The following is a 24974-nucleotide window of genomic DNA, read 5'->3' on the forward strand; positions in this document are numbered from 1 at the left end:
ATTACCCCACGAGGGAGAGAGAGAGTCAGTGGCCTGCCCCTCCCAGAGCTGTGCACTGAGCAGAAAGGACCATGGCTCCAGGTTTGAAGGGCCATGACCTGGTCCTCCGGAATGAGGCCTTGGGCCCTGGCAAAGGCTTCCTCCAGGCCCTGACCCTGAAGACTCCTCCTGGGTCTGGGCAGTGTCCAGATAGGCAGGGCCTCCCAGGCTGTCCCCCCTCTCTGGGGGATGGGTGTTGGCAGTCTCCAGCTCAAAAGGCTGACGTCTGAACTCCTGTTTCGGAACAATGAGATGAGAGGAAGGAGGACCGCGTGACACACGCCACTGCCAGTCTACAGCAGCCCAGCAGCCATGGCTCCACACCCCACGGCTCCATGCTATATGGCGTGGCTAGGGCACTCCTGAACGGGCAAGGTGGAGGTGAGGAGAGGGGGCTTTCACGAGACAGATGGACTTCCAGCCAAACTGGGCACGTGAGTGATCGAGCATTATAATTTGGGAAGTTACAGGGAGGGGGGCTGACAGCCTGGCTGCGTTACTTTCTCTTATCTAATTTGCTTCCCTCTTGCTCCTGCCTTGCTATCCAAAGCCACCAGTCAGGCAGCCTTAGGCCTGCCTTGAAGGGTCTGCCCCTTCTATTGGGCCCTGCCTCAGAGACCTGGTACCCCAGGGCCTGGGCTTTAATCTCTGACATCATGAGTGGCCAGGCCCACTGTTCCCTTCCCTTTGTCCAAGCAACAAGCAATGGCAGTGTCTCACAGCAAGCAACAAGCACCCCAGCATGTCAGACCTCCTTTGAATCATGGCTCCACCAGATGCCATGTTTTTTCTTTACCACATACCTGAGCCTCGGTTTCCCCACCTGTAAAATAGGAGCAATAATACTGCCTTCTCAGAATTATGGCAAGAATTAAATGTTATTTACTACGTGCCTGGTACTTGGTAGGCGTTCGGCTGATGGGAGCCATGTAGCTATCTGTTTCTTCAACCGAAGCCTCAATCAAACCCGCCAACATGTGTTGAATGTCTCCTATGTGCAAAAAAGCTGTCCAAGAAACCCCCTCCCCGCACACCCATGCTGAAAAGGGGAAGGAGAGAGTATCTCAAGCAAGTGCTCTAAAAACTTCCTGTCCAGGGCCAGCCTGAATTAGCACTTACGGTCTTGCATGCCCAGTTCTAAAACTCTTTGATTCTGAAGAGTTATGTACTATCTAACATGCACTATTTTATTGTATCACATAACCTGTATTACGTCTTTTCTCTCCAACTCGATTGTAAGCTTCTTAACAGCTGGACCCATGTCCAGTCCTTCTTTGTGGGTTTTCCACAGTGCCCAGCACTGAGCTGCATGCGTTAAGAGGCAGCTGATATGAAGACCTGTTGATTAAGTTTGGTGCCTTTGTCTGTGTGTGACCACAGGCGAGAGTATAGTTTGACATCTTTTATTCAGAGTGACGTTATCATGTATCTGCTTGAATAAATTCGTTTCCCCTTTTCATCCTGCCTCAGTGAACAAGAAATCTTCCTGCTCCTGAGAAATAAGTGAGAGGTGAAGGGACCAATGAGACAGTGATTTTGTACCCTATGGCTGGCCCAGAATCTGGGCAGGGGCAGGCAGTGTGCTGGTGTGAGTCTGAGACACTGATGGAGGTACTGGAGAATGGTTGGTGACTCCAGCAGGATTTGGAAACTTAAGCCTAGAGATGTTTACAAATAGAATCACTATCGGGAATGACTGGGAGGAGGTAGGCAGGAGCTGGGTAGAAAAAAGCAGAAGTGCCTATAACCAGAAATAGGTCAGAGATACCTCTCTTGGATAAAGAGCTCATATACAGAATAGATTACGAACTCCTACAAGTCAGTATGAAAATGACAAACAACCTAATTATTTTTAGATCAGCAAAAGATCTGATTAGCCACCTCAAAGAAAGTGATAACCAAATAACCAACACATATGCAAAAAGGTGATCAATATCATTAATCATTTGAGAAATGCAAATTAAAACCACAATGACAGAGCAGCACATACCCACCAGAGGAGCTAAAGCTAAAGTGTAAAAGATAAATCTCTAACAACAGACAATACCAAGGGTTGATGAGAATGGGGATCAACTTGAGTTCTCACACATTGCTGGTGGAAGCATAAACTGGTACGACCACTTAGAAAACTGTTTAGTGGTATGTAAAGCTAAACATGCTTTCTCTATGACCCCAAAATTCTACTTCAAGGTATATACGCCAGAGAAAGAAGGGTATGTGAACCCACAAGATACACACAAGAAATGTAGCTAGTAATTTTATTCATTAACAGTCTCAAACTGAAAATCCCAAATTTTTATCAACAATAAAATGGGTAAATTATAGTATCTTCATGTAATAAAGTACTATACAACAATATAAAAGAACAATCTACTACTACTACATACTGTACAACTCCATTTATACTGAGTTCAAGAACAGTCAAAATTAATCTATAGCGATAGAAACAAAATAACAATTACTCTATGAATGCAGACTGGGAAGAAGCACTAAGGAATGGTCTAGGGTTCTGGCAATGTCCTGACTGGTGGTTACATGGGTGTATATACATGCAAAAACTTAAGATTACTGTACTTTAGGCATTTTAACATATGCATGCTACATTTCAATTTTAAAATCTTAAAAATTTTTTTTGAGATAAATTGCCCAAGAATGTGATTAGATTGTATTCTAAGCACATATTTTAGTTTTATAAGAAACTGCCATACTCTTTTCCAGAGTGGCTGTATAATTTTATATCCCCAACATCAATGTAGGAGTGATCCAGTTTCTCCCTATCCTCTCCAGCATTTGGTTTTGTCACTACTTTTTATTTCAGCCATTCTGAAAGGTGTGTAATAACATCTCATGGTAGTTTTAATTTGCATTTTCCTAACGGCTAATGATATTAAACATGTCTTCATGTGTTTAGTTGCTATCTGTATGTCTTCTTCAGTGAAATATCTGTTCGTGTCTTTGCCCAGTTTTTCCTTTTTTTGTTTTTAAACCGTCTGAAGATTTCTTTGTTTGAGATAAGTCTTTTTAAAATTTCTACCTTGTTGGAAAAAAATCTTTGCCCATTTTCTAATCAGATTGGTTCTTTGTTTTTGAATTTTGAGAGTGCTTTATACTTTAGATACAAATATTTTATTGGATATGTTCTTTACAAATATTTTCTCTGAGACTCTGGCTTGTATTTTCACCTGCTTAATAGGGTCTTTCACAGAGAGGAGTTTTTAATTTTGACGAAGCCAAATTTATCGATCCTTCTTTTTATGGATAGCACTTTTGGCATCAAGTCTAAGAACTCTTCGCCAACTTTTAGATCTCAAAGATTTCTCCTTTGTTATCTTCTAAAGTTTTATAGTTTACATTTTACGATTAAGTCTGTAATAAACTTTGAGTTAATTTTTGTATAAGATGTGGTTTTTTAAGTTTTATTTTTCATTGAAGTATAGTTGATATTTATTTATTAAATTTTTTTAATTGAAGTATAGTTGATAAAATGTGAAGTTTAGGTTGAGGTTTATTTTTTTTTTTTTTCCTGTCTGTGGACATCTAATTGCTCCAGCACTATTTGTGGAAAAGGCTATTGTTCTTCTGTTGAATGGCACTGCGCCTTTGCCAGAAAGCAGTTGGATATATTCGTGAGTCTAGTTCTGTAATTCTCTATTTTGTTCCATTAATCTATGTGTCTATCCCTCTGCCAAAACCATACTGTCTAGATTACTCTAGCTATATAATAAGTCCTGAAATCAGATAAAATGATTTCTCCTACTTTTTCTTCAAAAATGTTTTAGCTACGCCAAGTCCTGTGACTTTCTATATAAAGTTAAGAATAATAAGCTTATCTGTATCTACAAAAAACCTTGATGGGATTTTGATATAAATTGCCTTAACAGATCAATTTGGGGAAAAACGGACATCTTTACTATATGTTGAGTCTTCCAACCCATGAACACAGTACATTTATTTAGGTCTTCTTTGATTTGTTTCATTTTGTAGTTTTCAGCATGTAACTCCTGTCCATGTTTTGTTAGATTTACACCTAGGTAAAATCTGAAAGCTTTTGGGAGCAATTGTAAATGGTATTTTGTTTTTAATTTTGGTTTCCAAGTGTTCACTGATACATAAAAATGTGACTGACTTTTGTTTGTTGGTTTTTTCCTGCAACCTAGCTGAACTTGTTAGTTCTAAGAGTTTTTGGGTGGATCCCTTGGGATCTTCTCTGTAGACAACAATGTCATCCTCAAATAGGGAGTTTATTTCCTCCTTTCCAATCTGTATGTCTTTTATTTTGTTTTCTTCCTCACTGCACTAGCTAGGACTTATGGTTGGATAGGAGTGGTTGAATGGAAATCTTTGCTTTGTTCATGATCTTCGAGGAAAGCATTCATCTTTCATTGTTAAGTATGATGCCATCTCTAGGATCCTTGTAGATGCTGTTTATCAAGTTATCAGTTTGCTGAGTGTTTTTTATCATGAGTGGGTGAAATATTTTGTCAAATGTCTTATCTGTGTTAATAATCAACAAATTGGTCTATTTATTTTAAATTGTTGCATTTATGAGCATAAAGTTGTTCGCAGTATTTTCTTATCTCTTTTAATGGCTGCAGAATCTGTAGAGATATCCCGTTTCATTCCTGACATTGCTGATTTGTGTCACCTCTCTCTCTCAGGTCTTGCTAGAGGTTTATCATTCACTGTTAATGACTTTTTGAAGAACCAGCTTTCTGTTTCATTACTTTGGTCTGTTGTTTCTGTTTTAAATTTTATTAATCTGTGCTCTTATTTTTGTTTTTCCTTCTTTCTGCTTCATTTGGGTTTATTTTGCCCTTTCTCTAGTTTCCAGAGGAAGAAACTTAGACTATTGATTTGAGTATATTCTTCTTTTCTAATGCAAGCATTCAATGTGGCAATATTTTCCTCTCAGAACTGCCTTAGCTGCACCCCACATATCTTGATATGCTGTATTTTTGTTTACGCTTAGTTCAAAGTTTTTTTTTTAATTTCCTTTGAGACTTCCTCTTTGACCCGTGGATTATTTAGAAGTGTTTTAAATTTTTCACATGTTTAGAAGTGTTTGTTATCTTTCTGTTTTTAACACTGCATTTTGGTCTGAGAACATATTCTGTAGAATTTAAAATTTAAAAACTTTCTGAGGTCCTGGATATAGTTTAACTTGGTGAATGTTCCATGAACACTTGAAAACATTTGCTAGTTGTCAAGGCACTGGAATCCTATATAAATTCCCCTCCTGGCCAAAATACCTACAGAAGCCTTTTTCATGACCAAACCCTAACTGAGATAGAAGGTTACACCCCACACTACACGGCAACCCATCCTGAAATCCTGCTGAACTTTCTGTCTTCTTTTCCTAAATCCTTTCTCATCTGCTGCCCCCTTGCTGGGTGTCTTCCTTTCTCCCTTCTGGCCCCACGCAGCCATTCCACTCTCCCTGGTGCCAGCCTCATCTTTCTTCCCAGATCTCACGTCACACCCACTTCCCATCCCACTCTCTCCATCTCCTTTCTTACCTAAAGAATTGTTTTCTTCTCTCTCAAATTAAAACATGTGGCTCTTCTCTGCACCCCTGCCATCAGCTCATTAAGAATTTTCTTTGTGATTCACCCTCCTTAGAATGCAGGGGGGGATGGTAAACAGCGAATAACTTTCTTGCTCTCCTAGGGCTAAGTGTGCCCCCACCCTTGTATCTGTGGTGCAGGTGTCTTGTTGGCCATTGGCCCAGAGGTCTAAGTTGTGGGAAGCTTATTCACTGGTCCTTCTACAATCTCTGAATAATGATAGGTTCTTGATATTCTTGATGCCCTGGGTTATGTTGAAATCTGCCGCTGATAATTCACAGCTCTCATCAAAGTGGGAAAATCCTGTAATTGATTTGTTCTGCCTCATGCTAACCGCAGAAGCTTCGCAGTCAAGAAAGACCTGGGCACAAATTTATCCTCTGCCATTCAGTTGGTAGCCATTTGGCAACCACGGTGGGTCACATAATCTCCCATGACTTTAATCCTCATCTGGAAATTGCACACCTATAGAATTGTAAGGATAAATGTGATAAAGCACTTGGTATGAAACTCATCAAAAGATGATAGTTATTCTTACTGTGTATTATATCGTTGTTATGTTGTTGCTGTTACCGATGATAATGGCATTATATGTCAGTATCTCTTTTATCTTCCTCTTTTGAGCTTTTCCTTTTCTGGTCAGATAACTACATGCATACGGTGAGCATTAGTAATTTCTGGACACACAGACAGACTATATTCTAGCCTCTCTTGCACTTAGGTGTGGCCATATGACTGAGTTCTAGCCGATGGAATGTGGACAGAAATGATGTGAGCGATTTCTCCACCAGCTCACTCATAAGACCCTTCCAGGAGCATTCCTTCATACTCTTCCCCTTTCTCTCAGGTGATGCAGCTGTATACATCTGGGTCTTAAATGCCAAGTTTAATGATAGCAGACACAGTACGTAGGTGCCTAGGTCCCTGAATGAATGATTGGAGACAGACTGCCACGAATTAATAACCCTGATTAGCTATAGGTGATCAAGAAACACTTCTACATGTTAAAGCTCACTGTACATTTTAGAGTTTGTGTGTTAGCAGCTAGCATTTTCTAAACTAACATAAAAATTGGTACCTTGAAGTGGTGCCATACAAAAATCTAAAACATATAGCACTGGCTTAATGTTCACGCAATGGGCTGCAAAGAAACTGATCTTAACTGGAAAGACGTGGTTGCCTGGAGTTGGGGGGGTGGAGGGAGGGATGGATTTCAAAGGGGCACAGGGAGTCTCTTGGAGGGGATGGAAACGTTCGTATCTTGACTATGGGAGTTGTATCCCAGATATATACGACTGTCAAAATTCATCAAATTGTAGACATTAAATGGATATAATTTATTGTCCAAAAATTATATCTCAATAAGTTGTTGGAAAAAACCCAACTCCCATCTATGTTAAACGACCTATCTTATAGGCATCAGGTTCCCAGACCCTGAGGTGAGGATTCATGTGTGAGTGATTTACTCAGTGAGTGCTCCCAGAAGACACCAGCAAGGGAGTGAGAGAGCAGGACAAGGAGGAAGGAAGCAGCAGGACTGTGGTCTCAGGCAGAGTTCCCCCCAGTGGCCTCCACCTGATCCTGAGGGGGGCTCTGGGGCATGAGCCTCACAGTGTGTCCTGTTTCAAGACAAGGCAGTAGGAGAGATTCCTCCCGGAGCCTGAGGACAATCCTCCACAGTGAGTCACAGCTGCAGTGGCTGGAAACAAAAGAGCACAGAAGCTGGGGAAGGAGAGCCAGAAATGGGAAAGGGATTCAAGGGGATCCAGCAGAGCACCGCCAATATCCATTACACCCTCTTAGAAGAACTCGTTCCTTATTATGATGAAGTATAATATGCCTGCTTTCTTCAGATTGTTTTCTAAACGCCGAATTACTAAAGCAAAGGTGTCCTGACATGAAAATCATCTGCAGAATCTTGGGCACGGACCACTGGAGTGGGATGAAGGGCCAGCACCAACTGACCCACGGCAGCAGCCCATCCGCTTGGGCCACATCCATAGACCCCTGGGGGGAGAGCAGGCACAGTGGTTGGGGGAGGGGCTGGAAGCAGACAGATGTGGGTTCCAGGACAAGCCCCACCATTTTCTGGTTGTGTGGTCCTGCAGCTGTTGCTTAACCCACTCGCCTCACTTCCTCCTCTGAGAAATGGAAAACACAAACTTATTTACCTCATAGGGTCACCGAGAGGTTTAAAGAGACAAAACATGTAAAGCCCTTAGCAGATCCCTGGTGTGACATGTGACACAAGTGCTCAGGAAAAACTGCTCATATCCCTGAACAATCATTTCTCTCCTCCCCCCACAACTTCCCCACCATTCAAGGCAGCCCCTACCCCGCCACTCCTGGTCACCGTCTGCGTCCGCTGATGCCATCTGGAGCTCAGGACTGACGCACCTTCCCTCCAACCCTCACGCTAGCTCTTTTAGCTTTTCCAGAGCAGAGGCTCTGGCACATTTTAGGATTCATTCAGAATTTGTACGGGTCAAAACAGAGGCTTGACACGTTTAGAAAGTATCCAGATTAGTCCTGCGGGTGGGATGCAAAACAACACCCCATAGGAAAACCAACCATCCAGTCCTCTCCACCCCAAGTTACACTTCTAGGTGTCCTTCTAGCCACTGGGGTTTATAGAAACCTCCAAAACGCCATATTACTTAGTTGTGAACAAAGCAGAAATTAAATTTTCTCATTTGGTGGAAACATTTCTGGCTGACATTTGGGAAAAGGGAAGAGATTAGCTTAAAGATCTAGTATCTCCCCATCCCTCATATCTCCGGTTTCTCTTGTCTGTTTACCTATCCTTTCTCTCTCTCTCCTCTCTTACATTTCCAAGGGCCCATCTCATAGTTTGAGAAACCAAGGAAGAAAGGACATCACTTATTCTACTTGACAGATATTATGCAGGTTTTCCCTGTTCATGCAGAGGTACTTACCACACCTCAGGGAGAAAACTGTATTTTCTACATCACTTCTAAATTGTTGTTCACTTTTCTCTTCATCATTATATTTATTTGCTAATTTTGATAACAGATTTTTCCTTCAATATTGACATAACAGAATGAAACAGAGCGAAGTAAAACATACAGAATAGTGAGAGCAACAACAGCCACAACCCAGTTTCTCACGGGAATGGCCTCAAGGGACCTGGGCTCTGTTTTGAAGCTAGTTTGAATATGCAGGTTGGGTTAGTCCAGATCTCTGAAAAGCAGACACCCAGCAGGTTTTATACCTTTATTAGAGGAGGCACCTGTGAGGGAAAATGGGCGGGTGCTGTCAGGCCCCAAGTGAAGCAGGGAGCAAGGGAAGGGTGGCAGAAGACTCCCAGCCTGTTGTGTAGACTAAGGGGAGTCTGGCATGTCCACTGGGGAGCCCTCGAGCTAAAGCCAGCCATCAGAGGAGGCCATGTGTCCCAGGAGTGGGCATGCTCGGTTTCCTTGTGGGCTGGGTCAGGGGTGGTGCAGGCCACAGGAAGCGTGGCCTTGGGGCAAACAGAGCATTGGTTTCAGAGCCCAGCAGCGGGGCTTGGTCAGTCACACACCCTGAAGTTGCAGATGTGCCAGGTGCATGCTCACGGCCGCCCGGTGGGTGGTTCACTGCATCCTTGGTTTAATTCTAGATGGCAGTTGGAGGCCAATAGTGAGTCTAGACTCTGCTCTTCTGTTCAAATCTTGAGACGCCCACTACCTCCCCAAATAACACAGCTTCCATGTGGTCACTCCAATTTGTCTTGCAGAAGAGTCTATGATGGGGGAGAGTCCTTTTTGTACAGGTCTGCTTCTGTTGATTTTGGGGCTTTACAGAAGGGCAGCGTGCTGTCGATGGAGGGAACTCAGAAATACACTTGACCACCAAGTGCCAGAGGCAGGCGCTGCTGGCTGCATGAATCCTTCCCTTAACTCCACTGGGAACATGTTAGTAAGAGGAGGTAAATGGCTGGAGCCCACCTTCCTGCCCCAGGACCCTGCACCCAAGAGCTGGTGTTGAAGATGGGGGCAATTAAAGGAAGCCGCATACTTCTCCCTGCTGCTCTGGCAATCACTTCCTTTCACACGCTCAAAGCCATGGTTGACCTGAACCTTCCGCAAGAAATTTCTGGCCCCTTCATAGCTTCTGAACATCTTTTGCTTGTTTGTTTATTTTCCCCTCAGATGCTCCCATATTCCTAAGCTGTCTTCTGTTTGGTTTGTTGTTGTTGTTGTTGTCGTTTTGGTGGGTTCTCCTCCAAAATGTTTCTTATGTGCATTGAGAATCTGAAAGATCAGAGGTATCAGTGTTTGGTGTCAGGTTTTCCTGTGTACCTTGGGAACCTGTGAGTTGAATGCCTTGAGAAGCCTGAAAGAAGCACCAAAAATCTCCTGCCCATCCTGGGAAGAGCCAGACAGAACAAGCCACTCTGGACCTTGGGGAAACCACTTTGGGTTCTGCCTTTACATTTTGCCATCCTCATCTTCAGCTGAAGGCACCAGTCCTTCAGATGGTGGTACAGTGCAGGAAAAATGACCACCAGTGAATAGTCTAAACTCTGGGGTGGAGCCCAGCTCTGCCTTTCAGCCTCTCTGTGGTGTTTGCCAAGTCCCTTGTTGAATCTCAGTTTCCTCATCTACAACATGGGGTATCAACAGCATCCCTATCAACCTCGTGGGGCTGCTATGGAGACCCTTGTCAAAATGAGAGGATAGGCCAGAAAGGCAGTTGGCAACTGTACTGTGCTGTGCCCATGTGATGACCAGTCATCAGACGAGCACCCCACAGAGTTCTCCTACCCAACCTTAGTCTTGAGGGATGATAATAGGTGTTATTTGAAAAAAAAACGTTTTTTCTACCTTAAAAAACGTTTGAGGAATGCAAGGTTAATCATGTTTAAACCTGTTCCTCACTGTGGATTTCTCAGAGACTTTAATGTCCTATGAATCTCCAGGAGTGTTTCCACACAGTGTCTGAGAGGATATGCTTTCTGTGCAAACCTGTGGGCTCCCACACCACACCCTCTGTTGGAAATGCCATATTAGATAACATGATGGTCCCTGAGTGGAGGACGAAGGTGTCAGACTTGGTGCCAGCCCCCAAGCTGATGCCTGGATCATAAGAAACTTGAAGGACAGATGAGTTCATTTAACCAATGGAGAGTTGATATAGGGCTACAACCTGGCAGACCGAACGCTCTTGATACCAAAAAAAAAAAAAAAAAAAGCCCAGGAGAAATCCCTGACATGTGTGACGAATCTGACCAAGATCTCCCAGGGTCACCAGGGCCCTTCCAGAGTCCACACAGGCTCCTGAGTCACATTTCTAACAATAATCCTATGTGATCGTGATTCTTGGAGAATTGGCCCATGGGAAAGGCCGACCCTATAATAACAGAAAGCAACGGAAGACTTCTTGTTCTCTTTCTCTTATGCAGAGCAGAGGCTTGCAGTTCTCCTAACTCTTCTCTGACAGGGGTTCTACTGACCACCTGAGGTTGAATGCTGGCTGTCAAGCTCCCTCAAACTGGGGCCCCCAGTATGCCCGTGAGCCCTCCCAGCAGAGTCTTTGTCAAGCATCTGCTGTGTATGCAGGACTGTGCCATTTGAAGCATATGGCACAGTCCTGCATACACAGCAGATGCTTGATAAACACTTGGTGAATTTCATTGTCTTGCCCACTTAGCCAGTGTATCACAGCTCACACCATCCGTGGTCAGACCTCTCCCCATAAATATTGGGTGAACACTGGTCTGTGCCCAGGACCATCCTAGGTCTTGTGGACACATCAGCACATAGAGCAGGCACATGGCTCTGCCCTTTGAGGCTTCTGTAACAGTGGTGTTCTACCCACCCCTTACGGTTGCTTAGCCATGGGTAGTCCACAAAGACTTTTTACATATTTATCTTAGTTGGTTCCATGGCAACCCTATGATGTAGTTATTATTATTCCCAGTTGACAGATGAGAAAGCTGAGGTCCAGCAAGATTAAATGATTAACCCAAGGTCATGCAGCTGTGGGCGCCCCAACTGAAACTCAAGCTCAAGTCTTCTTGGGTTGTGTAAACCCATACTACAACTCGCCTCATCAAAGTCTCCCATTGAGCTCTGCAGAATAATTAGGTTATCCCCTAGCCATCAGTCTTTCTTTACAAGGAAATCCCAATTTCATTTTTTATCCTGTCCCCTCAAAGATCAAAGCCATGCTTATTCAAGAATTATTCCCCCTTCCAAAACAATGAGCAATTCCAAGGGAAGGCAGAACCCCTAAAATAGCTGCTAAACATCAACGGTGTTCATCTCAAGGATTACTCAACTGAGTGCTTAGTGTGTGATCTCAATCATAGAAAAGAAGAACTGCTCTTAAGCTCGATTATCTTTTGAAAAATTTGCAAAACCGTAGAAGCTAAGCCCGTTTGAAACAGGAAGCTGTGTTCCTTCCTACCTTACTAATGTCTCTGGTGGTATCAGATGGTATCTCCGTTTCATGAGTAGCAAGACCTAAGCTATCACTGGACGCATAAAGGACTTTGCTAAATTGGCAGGTACCACTGTCTTCTTTTTGTTCTCATCTGGGCAAGAACTTATTAAATGCAACAAAAGTTGTTTCTTCAGGAGAGGTTTCCAGGTAGATCGTCAGGTTCCTAGGAAAAAGGAGATGGAGCAAGGGGTCTAGCCAGGAGGAAGCAATTCCTCCCAGGAGTGCTCTTGGATGGAGGAGGTAGAGAGGGAGGCCTGCTGCAAGGCAGTAGGTAGTGTGGGGCCAAAGTGGGAGAGCAGATTGTGAAATATGTCCATTTTCTTCTTGCTTTCTCCCATTCTGCCTTTCTCTCACCCGTACCATGATGTGTTTGCCTCTTCCACTCATCCAAACTTGGCCTTTTATCCTCTTCGGTCAACATGCCCAAGACTGTGACCGTGCTGCCTTCCCTGGGCTTTCATAAATTCTCAACTATTGAGAGGATGACCACTCCAAAAGGGTTATACTTAGTAGCTTTGTGTTATTGATACTGATTTGTAAGAAACATTCAGTGAAAGTATAATTGACATATGTGTGTACATACTTTTATGTATTACATCTGTATATATACGTATATATTTCAATTTTTCATTGAAAATCCACTCTAAGTCAGGCTATTAGATGGATCAGTTGTTCAGCTGATTTGTTGTCTTTTTATCTGGATCTACAAAGTTGACTGTTTGCTTTTCCTGGATCTATATCAGAGGGTAGGAAGAGAAAGCCTTCCTTATTTTCTGGGAAACCTTCAATTGGTTGGGGATGAAAGTTAACTGTTGTGTGACAAGTGTTTCGAGGGGAGGCGGTGGGATTATGCGGTCTTTGGTACATGGAAGTGACAGGAGTGGGAGTGTATCTGAAGCTCTTTTCAGAAAATGGTAATGATTACCATGAACTATGCAGGCGGAGTTATTTCTCCTAGGGGAATAACTGCATGACTTAATAAGAAAAAAGCAGATATACCCAGCAGAATAAAATGTGTAAAGGGCACAAACAGATAATTCGCAGAAAAGGAAATACAAATGATTAATAATTACAGCTAAAAAAAAAAACCCCTCAGTAATTAAATAAGTGTTAGTTACATAAATAATGACATCCTTGTTGCCTGTAAAATTGGCTGAGGAATTTTTTTCTCTTAGATCTCCGTATTGATGGATGCTTGCTGAGACTGGCACCATCACCTACTAGTATGTATATTGTTACACACCTTCTGGAAGCAATTTGGCAAAATGCATCAAGAGTCTTAGAAATATGACTAGCGGTAGAAACTGTGCTTTGGGAAATCTACTTTAAGGAAATAATAAAAATACAGACAAAGATGTTTACTGCAGCATTATTTGTAAAGGTGCAAATTGGAAACAACTTAATCACACAACAGTAAGACAATGATTAAATAACCATAAATATACAATATGTTGAAGTTGTTACAAATTATATTTTCAAACAATTTTTAACCACATGGAACTAGGTGCAGGGTATAAAATTTTAAGTATCAGAATACAAAAGGGCATACAAGTGTGGTATCAACTTTAACAAACATGGGGCCTAGAAAAGAAGCAGTGGTTCTCTCTCCAAGGCACAGGTGGAGGTGGAAATACCAGGGGCCAGGAAGCTGACCCTCCAGTATGCTGAACATCCCAACCATGTTATTTTGACTGCATAGGCATAATTTCCCCGTAAAACATTTCTTCATGATCATCTCTTTCAACTAAGTAACATATCAGCCTGTATACAAACACTAAAAATCAGCCACATTGGAAACACCTGCTACTGGAATATAAAGTGTAAATCTAATCCTTGAACAAGGAAGTTGGTAAAAATATCCAAAGTCACTTGGCAGGTGGATGAAACCAAGTCACTTAACTGACTACACTCCGAGAATAGCGTGTAAACTTTGCTCTAGTAACTAATAATATGAGTGGCAGCTGTGCAAGCCCATGTGCTGCTCTAAAATATAAAGGCTGGGAGATGTCTGCATCTGGGAAGAAGACTGTATTTATTCATGATTTCAACCTTGAGAGGTTCTTGTGTATTTCTAGGGAGGGAGCTTACTGGCTCGCAAGACAGCCCATTCTGTTCCTGTACGACTTGGTTCTCAGCAAGTTCTTCCCCATATGTGACTGAATGTAGTTTCTTCCAATACCATCAAATTCCTGCTCTCTGGAGAGTCTACTCCCTCCTCTACAGGAAAAGCTATCCCATTACAGGCTTTCCCTTCTCAAAGGAATCCAAAACATCGCCTAATCCAGTTCTTTAATAAAAAAAGATTAGAAAACTTTGGTCCAGATCAAAGATGTATAAATATTGGGATAAAAAGAAAAAGAAAAGAAACTAAAATAAATCTGAAGACTTTTTTCATACAAAACATTCAAGTTCTGCCAACTACAGCTGATGTTTCTGGACCTTTATCATCCTAGCCTGTCCTGTGCTCCAGGTTCATACTAACCCTCTTAAAATGTGGTACCTGGGACAGAAGCTAATATTTCAAATGTATAGTCTGAAAAGTGAAAAGCAAGGTAAAATTATTCTGCTCCATCCTTGTATTCATTTAAGAAGCATTTATTAAGCAGCTATTACCTGTCAGGCATTATACGGGGCACTAGTCCTGCACTGTCCAATATGGTGGCTACTTGCCACATGTGGCTATTCCAATTGAACTTAATTAAATTTAACTAACATGAAAAGCTCAGTTCTTCAGCAGCAGTAGCCACATTCCAAGTGCTCAGTAGCCATGTGGCGTGTAGGTGCTTTATTGAACAGCACAGATACAGAACGTTCCATCACTGCAGAAAAGTTCTATTGGATAGTGCTGTACCAGATCATTATTTTTTCTGACTATCCCAGGTTCGCTGTGGAAAGAAGTGCAAAGGGAGGGGGACTGGTTTAAAACTGTGTAGGTGGGAAGCAATTTGAGGAGCTAGATGGATAGGTAATTGGATGAATAAATGAAGGGCTAGCTGGGTAGAGAGGAACATGGAGAATCAGATGGGTAGATTTCCTTTGTTCTGGATGATCTATTAACATAGACGAAGACTGAATTAGCTCTTGGGGTTGGCTTCTAAAGAGCCTGCAACTGAGGATACTCTTAGTTCAACCCCTAAATTTCCTCTTTTCTTCTCACTTAAGTTTAAGGAGGTTGGAGGGATGTAACTCAGAGACAGTAAACAGATTCAAAAAATTTAGGAGGGTGCAGTGTATCATCTATCTATCTATCTACCTACCTATTCCTGTCATCTTTGTGAAGGATAATCTAACCTCAATGATTCTTCATTGGAATGTCAGTCAGTAAATGGATTAATATAATCTTGGGTTCCCATTAGGTTATTTAATTTGCTTGAGATCCAAAACCATTTGTAGAAATTCAAAATCCTCATTTACTGTAACTAAAGATTTTAATGAAGGCTGAAATGTCTTGTTAAAACATTACTGGATACCAATCACTGTGTTTTCTATAACCTCACTCCCTCACCTCCCTCAAGACTTTTCTCAAATGTCATCTCACGAGCTCCTTGTTGACCCCCTCCAATTTAAACTGCACCTCTCCAACCCCATCCTACTGCCTTTCTTCATCTCCTACTTTATCTTTCTCTGTAGCACTCATGACCATCTGAGACACTGTAGTTTTTAGTTATATATTATTCCCCAACTAGAATATAAGCTTCATGAGGTCAGAGAGTTTTGTCTATTCTGTTCACTGATATGCCTCTGTCCCTGGAACAGTGCCTGGCATATCATAGGTGCTAATAAGTATTTGCTGAATGAATGGCTGGAGAACCCCATGAGGCAGTAACTCTTCTTATCACCAGGTTACACATAAAGATTCTGAAGCACAGAGAGCTTAACCTACTTGCTCTAGGTCACACAGTCATTTCTTCAGACTCAGGAATTGAATAATTATCCTAGACTGAGGACGACCAAGGACATATAAGCAAGAAAATCTTACAACTATGATTCCTTGGCACCAAATACCCATGAAACCAAAAGTATCTAGGGCCTTAGGCATGGAACCTGATCTTAACAGCAGGTGGTCCTGCAGGAGTGATCACCACCGGGAGTCACCTGTAGGCAGGGCTCTTCCAAATGGACAGGCAGTTTCAGGATGGTAAGCACTGACTTCACACCTGCTCTCTTCTCTATATTCTTTAGATGATTTATCAAGTTCACCTGAGAGGCGGATCCCCTCAAAGAGACTAAGCACTTACAAACACACACACACACACACACCACCGATTAGTGATGTTACAAAACTGGGATATCATTCAGCATGTGGCCTTCTATCAGACATGCCTGGTTTTAACCAAACTCCCGCTACTGTCAAGGATCAGCACTCTTCATCATAGGCATGACAGTTTTCCACTTTAGCAAAGTTTTAGAATAAAACTGATTTCAAATTAATAGTATCTTTTCTGTACTTTCGGGACTTTGAAAGGTTGGGGGGTAGGATGTCCAATTATAATCAGGAACCAGACAAACGTACTAACACCACTATTCTTTAACATCACTGTGGAAGTTCCAGCCAAAGCAATAAGGTGAGAGAAACAAATAAGAAATACCAGAAAGGAGGATATAATCTTATCACTGTGTCACAGATAATATGATTATCTATCTAGGAGTCCTAAAGGAATTTATTTTTAAAAATCAGTAAGGTAATCAGCTTAAAACATGTAAAATAATTTTTTTTATACTACCAACGATTGGTTAGAAAATTTGTTAGGGAAAAATATATCATTCACAGTAACCTCAGAAATATAAAGGCAGATAAAAATTTAAAAAGAAATGTGCAAGACCAATAACTTAAAGCCCTATGGCAAGCAGACATAGCATGTTCCCAGATATAAACGTTTGATATGTAAACTTATCAATTCTTCCTAAACTTATTTACAAATGTAACAAAATTCCACTCAAAATTATGTTTTTGTAAGTAACTGACCAAGTGATCCAAAAGTTTATCTAATAGGACAAATGGCTCTAACAGATAAGACATAACTGCGAAATGAATAATGAAAGGCAGTTGTATAATCGGATAATCTATATAAATAATCTAATAAATCTACAGTAATTAAAAGAGTGTTTCTGGCACAGAAATCAATGGAATGTAAAGTACACAAGCAGAATCAGGAACTTGAGGGAACATATGGCAAAGGTGATGTTTCCAGCCCAAGGAGGAGACAGAGGGTAGTTACTCAACATATGGTGTCTTTAAATTGGTCAACCATTCAGAGAGAAATAAAATAGAAATGTACTTCACGCCATATATCAAACCAAACTAAAACATATTAGTGATCTGCATGTATAAAAATGGAACCATAAAGATACTAGAATATATATAAACATCTATGTAATCTTGGGGTGTGGAGGCCCTTACTAAATGGAACCCTAAGGCAATAACAGTGTGGTCTTTGGAGACACAGAGTCCCAGCCCTGCCGTGCATCAACGGAATAGTGACTGAGCCTTGCCAAGCCTCTGTTTGCTCATCTATAAAATGGGGATATAAAAACCTACCTTGCAAAGCTGTGAAGACAAACAAGCCTGTATAAAGTGCTGGCCTAAGGAAGGCACAGTTATTACTCACTCTTGTCTCACTAGTTATGTGTAAAGAACGTAAACTTCCTGAACTCAGAGGCCATTTTCTTCTCAGTATTTTTTCCTTCCCAGGTGGTTGCTGACAATAAGGGGAAAAAAACTACATCATACAAAGAAAGCTTCTGACGATATCATGCATTATTTGATCCATGCTGAGAAATAAATATTTCCTTCAGTCAGAGGCACTGTGCTGGCTAGGGCTCAGGACCAAGGAGCTGGAGGCCCAGTGCACTGGTTTGATTTGGGGTGTCTTTAGAGTTTAATAAGATTCTTTGAGTGGATTCCCATTAAGAGGGGCTCTGGCTTGCATTTGGGGAGGGTCCAGAGAAATGGTCTCCACGTCTTCAAAGACAGGAAGGTTTGAATTACTGTAAACCCTGGGGGGTGGCCTTCTGATGTGCACTCTGGACATTTAAGCACAGTGTCCAGCTATACAGGCTGAAAGGCTGGCCCAGCAAGAGAAGAGCAGGGGCCCTGTGAACATCCTCCAAGTTCAGAATTTGCCAAAAGCGCTAAGAATCGTGGAGTGGGAAGAAGAGAAAAGGTGGGCATGAGAGTATCACACACTGAATAATTTGGAGGCATCCTGGGAGCTGGTGTCCTCACGGCCCACCTGTCCACACAAAGGTGCCCGCCGTGGTCATCTGAAAGGCCTTCTCACTCTTCCCGTGGAGGCCTGCTGAGCCCCAGCCAAAGCAGGTCTTAAGACCCTAAAAGACGCCTCCCCTACCCCAGTCTGGGGGTTGTATGTCAGCTCCACCCAAGATCAAAGGGGAGAACCTGGCTACTAAGATCTCCAAATTTCAAAACAAAATTCAAATGCTTTACCTAGTGTGTCCTCTTCTTCAAGTTTCTTAGATCTCAGTTTGTGGTTTCAAGTTCTGATGAGGAAACCCTTCATCTTTTAATTTGTTTTCAACCCAATTACCTTTAGAAAATGTGTCTGCCAAATCTTCCAGCAGTCCCTGCCTAAAAACACTAGCTTTCAATGACAGTTTAACTGATAAGGGAATATAGGAAAATTTTAAATTTTACAGCTTTAAAAATGATAATCCACCTACCCCCCCACAGCTATTTTGATTATTTGCCTGTTGCCTTTTATATGTACATATAATTTCATGCTGTTGCAATCTTCATTTACACACTTTACATTCTCTTCATTTTTATAAACATTTGTCTGTGATTCTATCTGGTATCCAAAACTAGTTTTAATGACTACATAATAATCTATTGTGTAAATGGACTACAATTTATTCAAAATATCTTTCATGTGTCAAACATTTAGATTGTTCCCATTTCTTGTTTTTCTACTACAAAAACAATGCCACAGTGAACACCTTTGCGCACATTATGTATTGGACCTTTTCCCCTTAGGGTAAATTCCCAGGATTAGAACTACTGGATCAAAGCCATGTGTATCTTGATGGTTCCTGTTATATATAAAATTTATTAAAACAAGTTACATTGCATCATCAATGAATAAGCACTCCAGCAATGAATAAGGTTCACTGCCAACTCACTAGTATTGAGTATCATCATTACATTTTTTTTAATAATTAAAATGGCATTTCAAACTTAAATATATTTTCTAGAGAAGGGTCTCCAATTCTAAATATTTCTTTTCAATTCAGTTTTGCAACACTCATTAAAATTTTACACTGGTGAATGTGAAATTATGAAATTATGAGGTATCCATTACCTCATACCATTTACCACAGTATAAATGGAGGTTGCATATATATTTAGCTGGACCTGGGCAGAAAAGAATGGCAGGGAGAGGGCTCCTCTACTTCTGAGTCCAGGAATTGTGAGAAAAGAGACTATGGAAGGAAGCAGTCACATCTGTGTGCCCCATCTCTCCCATCCAGGCTTTGACCAGAGTTGGGGGGTGTGGAGGGCTGTCTGATAAATTGGGGGTACCCCCAAGAGGATGTCTCTCTGCAAGGTACCTCCTTACCCACATGGGGTGGCTAGCGCAGTTAAGCTGGTGGTCAGGCAGAAAAAAAGATCTGGTTTGCAGTCTTCCGTGTCCCTTGGTTTGTACGTGGCATGGACATGGAGTCAAGGAGGAGCATGTCTGCCTGGGCACCTGCCAGTTCAGGAGAAAGAGCACAGCCTGGGCCAGAAACCTGATGGAGATGTGCTTCTCCATTCCAGCCAGAGCCGAGGGAACACTCCATCACCTGGGAGAGGTCACTGTGCCTGGGGAGGACTGAGAATGAATCGATCCTGAAGCTATTAGCTACAAACCACTGCAGCAGATGCCAGCACAAGGCTCAGGGTTGGGACTAGGTTGACCCCCCTCTAGCAGACACAAGCCACGTAAATCAAGAACCAACAGGAGACTAGGGTACCCCCTTCTCCCTCCGCCCACGCATCGAGTCATGCTGGCCCTTCCCCCATATCTCCACTGCCATCTTAGAAAGAACCAATGAGAGAAGACAAGGAACCGAAATTATAAGCTGGCAACAGAGGATGAGTAAAACCTAGTCATCATTCAAATCAATGGATGGATCAGACTAAATTTAAACCACTTAGTACTAAAATTTGTGAATACTTTTTCCTGCTACCCAGCAGGTGGGAAGCTAGTAACAGAGATCCAAATAGTTTTGGAGACTAAAGAAACTTCATTTACAGTGCACGGTTGAGTTGTACTGTGAGCAATTTTAGTGAACCAGCTAAAGGAGTATGATCTCAATTTTCGTAAAACTTCGTATCCGCGTATGCATATCTACATAGAGAAATGTTATTGGTGGTAAACGCATCATGGTGAGATTTGGGGTGGTTTTTACTGTGTGTGTGTGTGTGTGTGTGTGTGTGTGTGTGTGCGCGCGCGCCTTTCTTTATTGTTGATGTTGTTTACTATTACTGTATCATTTTTCCAAACTGCAAGGACTGTGAATAGGACTGCAGACAGGAAAAAACCCTATCTGTTTTTGTGTCTCTGATCCCATGTAACTAGTAATCAACGACTTGGCTTCTGACTCTACAGAACCTGCTTGCTTCCCTGTGCTTTGCAGTCTAGGCACCCCCCCACACCAAGATTCTATAATCTTATACTGATCATGTTGGATTTATGGCAGTGACACATGAATTAAAGATGATCCTCAAGTTGAACAAAGCTTCAGTGAAATTTTTTTTAAAGTCTGAAGTGTTTTTAGATCAGTCTGGGAGAAAAGGAAAGAATATACAAATAATTAATGGTGAGTAGAGGCTCTGTTCCTTTCTTGCTTTAGACATTAAGATTTAGAGAGACACTCATGATTGAAAATGCATGACAGACAAAATGATGGGTATTTTTTCTCAGCTGCTGTGGATTTTGCCATTAGGAATAAGAATGCTGATAAGATCATACAAATCAGTTGTTCCTCAATTCCATTTTTCACCTCAAAAGCCTGAAGGTGTCACTTATCAGCAGATGATGTACCAGGACAGAGCTATGAAAATAGATCAAGTTCTATCCAACGGCCCCTACTTTTTCCTGATTTCATACGAAATGGCTTCTCATTGCCTTTCTTTCACTTCTGCTTCCTACCAATTTTACAGTTTTTTTCTAATTTAAAATGTGATCTCATGTAGACTGTCTGATCTGATGCTCACCACAACCTTGGGTGCTACCATGATCCTTATTTTAGAGATGAGTAAACGAGGCTCAGAGTTAAAGGCCTGTCCAAGTCCTATCGCTGGCGAACAGAGCAGCCAGGAACAGCTACTGTGTCTCCCCTCTCTACTCTCACTTGGACTACACAGAACCCTGACAGGTGCTGACCTCTGGGGTCCCAGTATTCTCTTAAGAAGCAAAGACAATCCTTGCCATTGGCTCCAATTATTGCAGTTCGAAGACTTGCCTTGAGAAATGCCTGCTGACATACATTCATGACCTCACATTTGTGCCTTCACAGAAAGAAGAAAGTCAGTAGGACTCCTTCTGAGGAGGCAGTGCAGGGATTAACTGCCCTTCATGGACTCCTCCCTTGTCTGTTTTTCCTTCTTCTCCAGCCAAGTCTGTAATCTTAAGGAAAGCAGGCACTGGCCCTAGGGATCCTGCTCTAAAAAATATCAAATCTAATATGAAGTCCCATTGGCCTATGCTCAGCTCCTTTATGAAGGAGAAGCTCTAAGGGGTTTGCTCTTGGCACATGACTGGCTTATGTCAGCATTGTCACAAACAGGAAAAGGGAATGCTGCTTATAATTATTACAATAGTTTGTAACTATTATAATAGCTAAGTCTTCAAAAGTTAAAGATCATCCCAGCTTACCCTTCCCCCTCCCCATATCCTCAAGTCCATTCTCTACGTCTGCATCTTTATTCCTATCCTGTCCCTAGGTTCTTCAGAACCTTTTTAGATTCCATATATATGTGTTAGCATATGGTATTTTTCTCTTTCTGACTTAATTCACTCTGTATGACAAACTCTAGGTCTATCCACCTCACTATAAATAACTCAATTTCCTTTCTTTTTATGGCTGAGTAATATTCCATTGTATATATGTGCCACATCTTCTTTATCCACTCATCTGTCAGTGGACACTTAGGTTGCTTCCATGTCCTGGCTATTGTACATAGTGCTGCAATGAACACTGTGGTACATGACTCTTTTTGAATTATGGTTTTCTCGGGGTATATGCCCAATAGTGGGATTGCTGGGTCATAGAGACTGGCAATGACATATATACACTACCAAACGTAAAATAGATAGCTAGTGCGAAGCAGCCCCATAGCACAGGGAGATCAGCTCGGTGCTTTGTGACCACCTAGAGGGGTGGGATAGGGAGGGTGGGAGGGAGACGCAAGAGGGAGGGGATATGGGGATATATGTATACGTATAGCTGATTCACTTTGTTATACAGCAGAAACTAACACAACAATGTACAGCAATTATACTCCAATAAGGATGTCAGAAAAAAAAAAGTTAAAAATCACTGCACTTGAATCTAGGGATGAGAGAACTGGACATAGACACTGAAGACCTAGCCTGAACTTTTGCAATTACTTACTAGAGGATTTTAGGCTAATTATTATATTTCTTTAAGGTTCAATCTCCCCATTAGCTATGATGAACAGCACATTGTTATGGAGCCATGGAGAGGGGGTAGTTATTTCTAATGATAATAATCACTATTATCATTATTACCACTATTATTATTAATTATTAGCATTTGGTTTTTAACTAGGTAAGATGATTTTGAAAGTCATATATAAACCATAACACATAAAATGCAAAATACCTTAAAAGATACAGTAATAATAAAATTACTATAATATTATTGTTATCATTACCCAACCTGTCTCTTCCCGTTTTGTATTTCTGCCTTCAAATGCTTTCTGAAAGCAACACGCCCAGTTTTCACCACCACCCACAACTCTTCTGTTTCCTTTCCCATCCCAGATCATGCTGACTTTCAAAACGTTAGATCTTTCACTCCTGACACCTCCCCCCATAGCATCTCTGATAATACCTTTGGAAATACATACTGAGGAATGTGTAGGCTGTTTATCCCATGTGGTTTTACTGAGTAAATGTATAAACCAACTGGTGTGGGTCACAAGGGTTGATCATGGCTAATTGTGGGGTTGCTTTTTCCTTCTTCTATCACAGGGACAAGGGAAATGGCGACCTCAGTCGATGGGACTGAGACTGTGGGTGAAGCTGCTGGGACCACACCCTATGACTATGAGGGGGCACTGCCATGTGAAAAAAGCAACATCAAGGAGCTGGGGGCCCAGTTCCTGCCCCCACTGTATTCCCTGGTGTTCATGGTTGGTCTGCTGGGCAATGTAGTGGTGGTGGTGATCCTCACAAAATACAATAAGCTCCGCATTATGACCAACATCTACCTGCTCAATTTGGCCATTTCGGACTTGCTCTTCTTATTCACTCTGCCGTTCTGGATTCACTATGTTGGGTGGAATGAGTGGGTTTTTGGCCACCATATGTGTAAGTTGCTCTCTGGGCTCTATTACATGGGCTTGTACAGTGAGATCTTCTTCATCATACTCCTGACCATAGACCGGTATCTGGCCATCGTTCACGCCGTGTTTGCCCTTCGAGCCCGGACGGTCACTTTTGGTATCATCACCAGCATCTTCACCTGGGGCCTGGCAGGGTTAGCAGCCCTCCCTGAATTTATCTTCCATGAGTCCCAAGAGGAGTTTGAACAGACTTTCTGCAGTCCCCTTTACCCAAAGAATGGAGAAAATGCCTGGAAGTGTTTCCATGCTCTGAGGATGAATATCTTGGGTCTCGCTCTGCCTCTGCTCGTTATGGCCATCTGCTACTCAGGAATCGTTAAAACACTGCTGAGATGCCCCAGTAAAAAAAAATACAAGGCCATCCGGCTCATTTTTGTCATTATGGTGGTCTTCTTTATTTTCTGGACACCCTACAATCTGGTTGTCCTTCTCTCAACTTTTCAAATGCACCTGGAGACTGACTGTGAGCAGAGCAGACAGTTGGACCTAGCCATGCTGGTGACGGAGGTGATCGCCTACACCCACTGCTGTGTCAACCCCGTGATCTACGCCTTCGTTGGTGAGAGGTTCCAGAAGCACCTCCGCCACTTCTTCCACAGGCACGTGGCCATCTACCTGGGCAAATTCATCCCATTTCTTCCTAGTGAAAAAATGGAAAGAGCCAGCTCTGTCTCCCCATCAACAGGGGAGCAGGAACTCTCTGCTGTATTTTAGGTCAGATGCAGAACATTGCCTAAAGAAGATGGACGGGGCAGATGAAGCAAACACATCCACCTCTGCACCAGTCCTCTGAACTTCCAGCGCAACACTGAAGTTCTTAAAGACATTAAAATATATACCCAATGGTAGCAGTATATCTATGCACCCCAAAGTCATTACCAAAGGTCAGCAGCTGGGCAGTGACTTATTGTCAAACCTGAGAAGTAGAGCTTTGCTTGATTCTTTCAAGAGTTAAATATATTTTAATGTACCTGAATGTTACACAGTTACTATATGCAGCTACACACAGGTAAAGCTTTTTAGATCTTAAACCTTAACTTCAGCCAGTTATTGATATAAATGAAACATACTTCACAAAATACAATAAATCAATTACATCACTTCTTAATGTGCCTAGCTCTTTCCTTGCTTGATGAAAAGACTTGTAAAAAATTTATGCATATGTACTCTCAAGCACCATAATGGCATGTCACACCTGTTTTGAATATTCTTAATAATGAACAGATCTCCTATTCACACTGAATGACCACATTTCCCATGAGCTACTTGACAGAAGAAGAGCAATTTGGTATTTTCAGTATAGAGAATAAAAGCCCTGCTCATAGAAA

The 24974-nt window shown here is 42.0% G+C and overlaps 1 protein-coding gene across 1 annotated transcript; it reads left to right on the plus strand.

The window, feature by feature from the left end:
- Positions 1-353: 353 nt before the first annotated feature.
- On the plus strand, positions 354-24636 carry CCR3 (C-C motif chemokine receptor 3). The gene is made up of 2 exons (XM_061195314.1): positions 354-473; positions 23273-24636. The coding sequence occupies exons 1-2, from the start codon at positions 449-451 to the stop codon at positions 24358-24360; spliced, it is 1113 nt and encodes a 370-aa protein (XP_061051297.1). The 5' UTR covers positions 354-448; the 3' UTR covers positions 24361-24636.
- Positions 24637-24974: the final 338 nt, after the last annotated feature.

Source organism: Eubalaena glacialis, chromosome 7 (assembly GCF_028564815.1).
Source record: "Eubalaena glacialis isolate mEubGla1 chromosome 7, mEubGla1.1.hap2.+ XY, whole genome shotgun sequence".
In the NCBI taxonomy this organism is placed as follows: Eukaryota; Metazoa; Chordata; class Mammalia; order Artiodactyla; family Balaenidae; genus Eubalaena; species Eubalaena glacialis.

Coding starts and splice junctions, on each gene's coding strand:
- CCR3 (XM_061195314.1), top strand. CDS start 449: ATGGACTTCCAGCCAAACTGGGCAC. Junction 474..23,272: donor CTTCCAGCCAAACTGGGCAC/GTGAGTGATCGA, acceptor CTTCTATCACAG/GGACAAGGGAAATGGCGACC.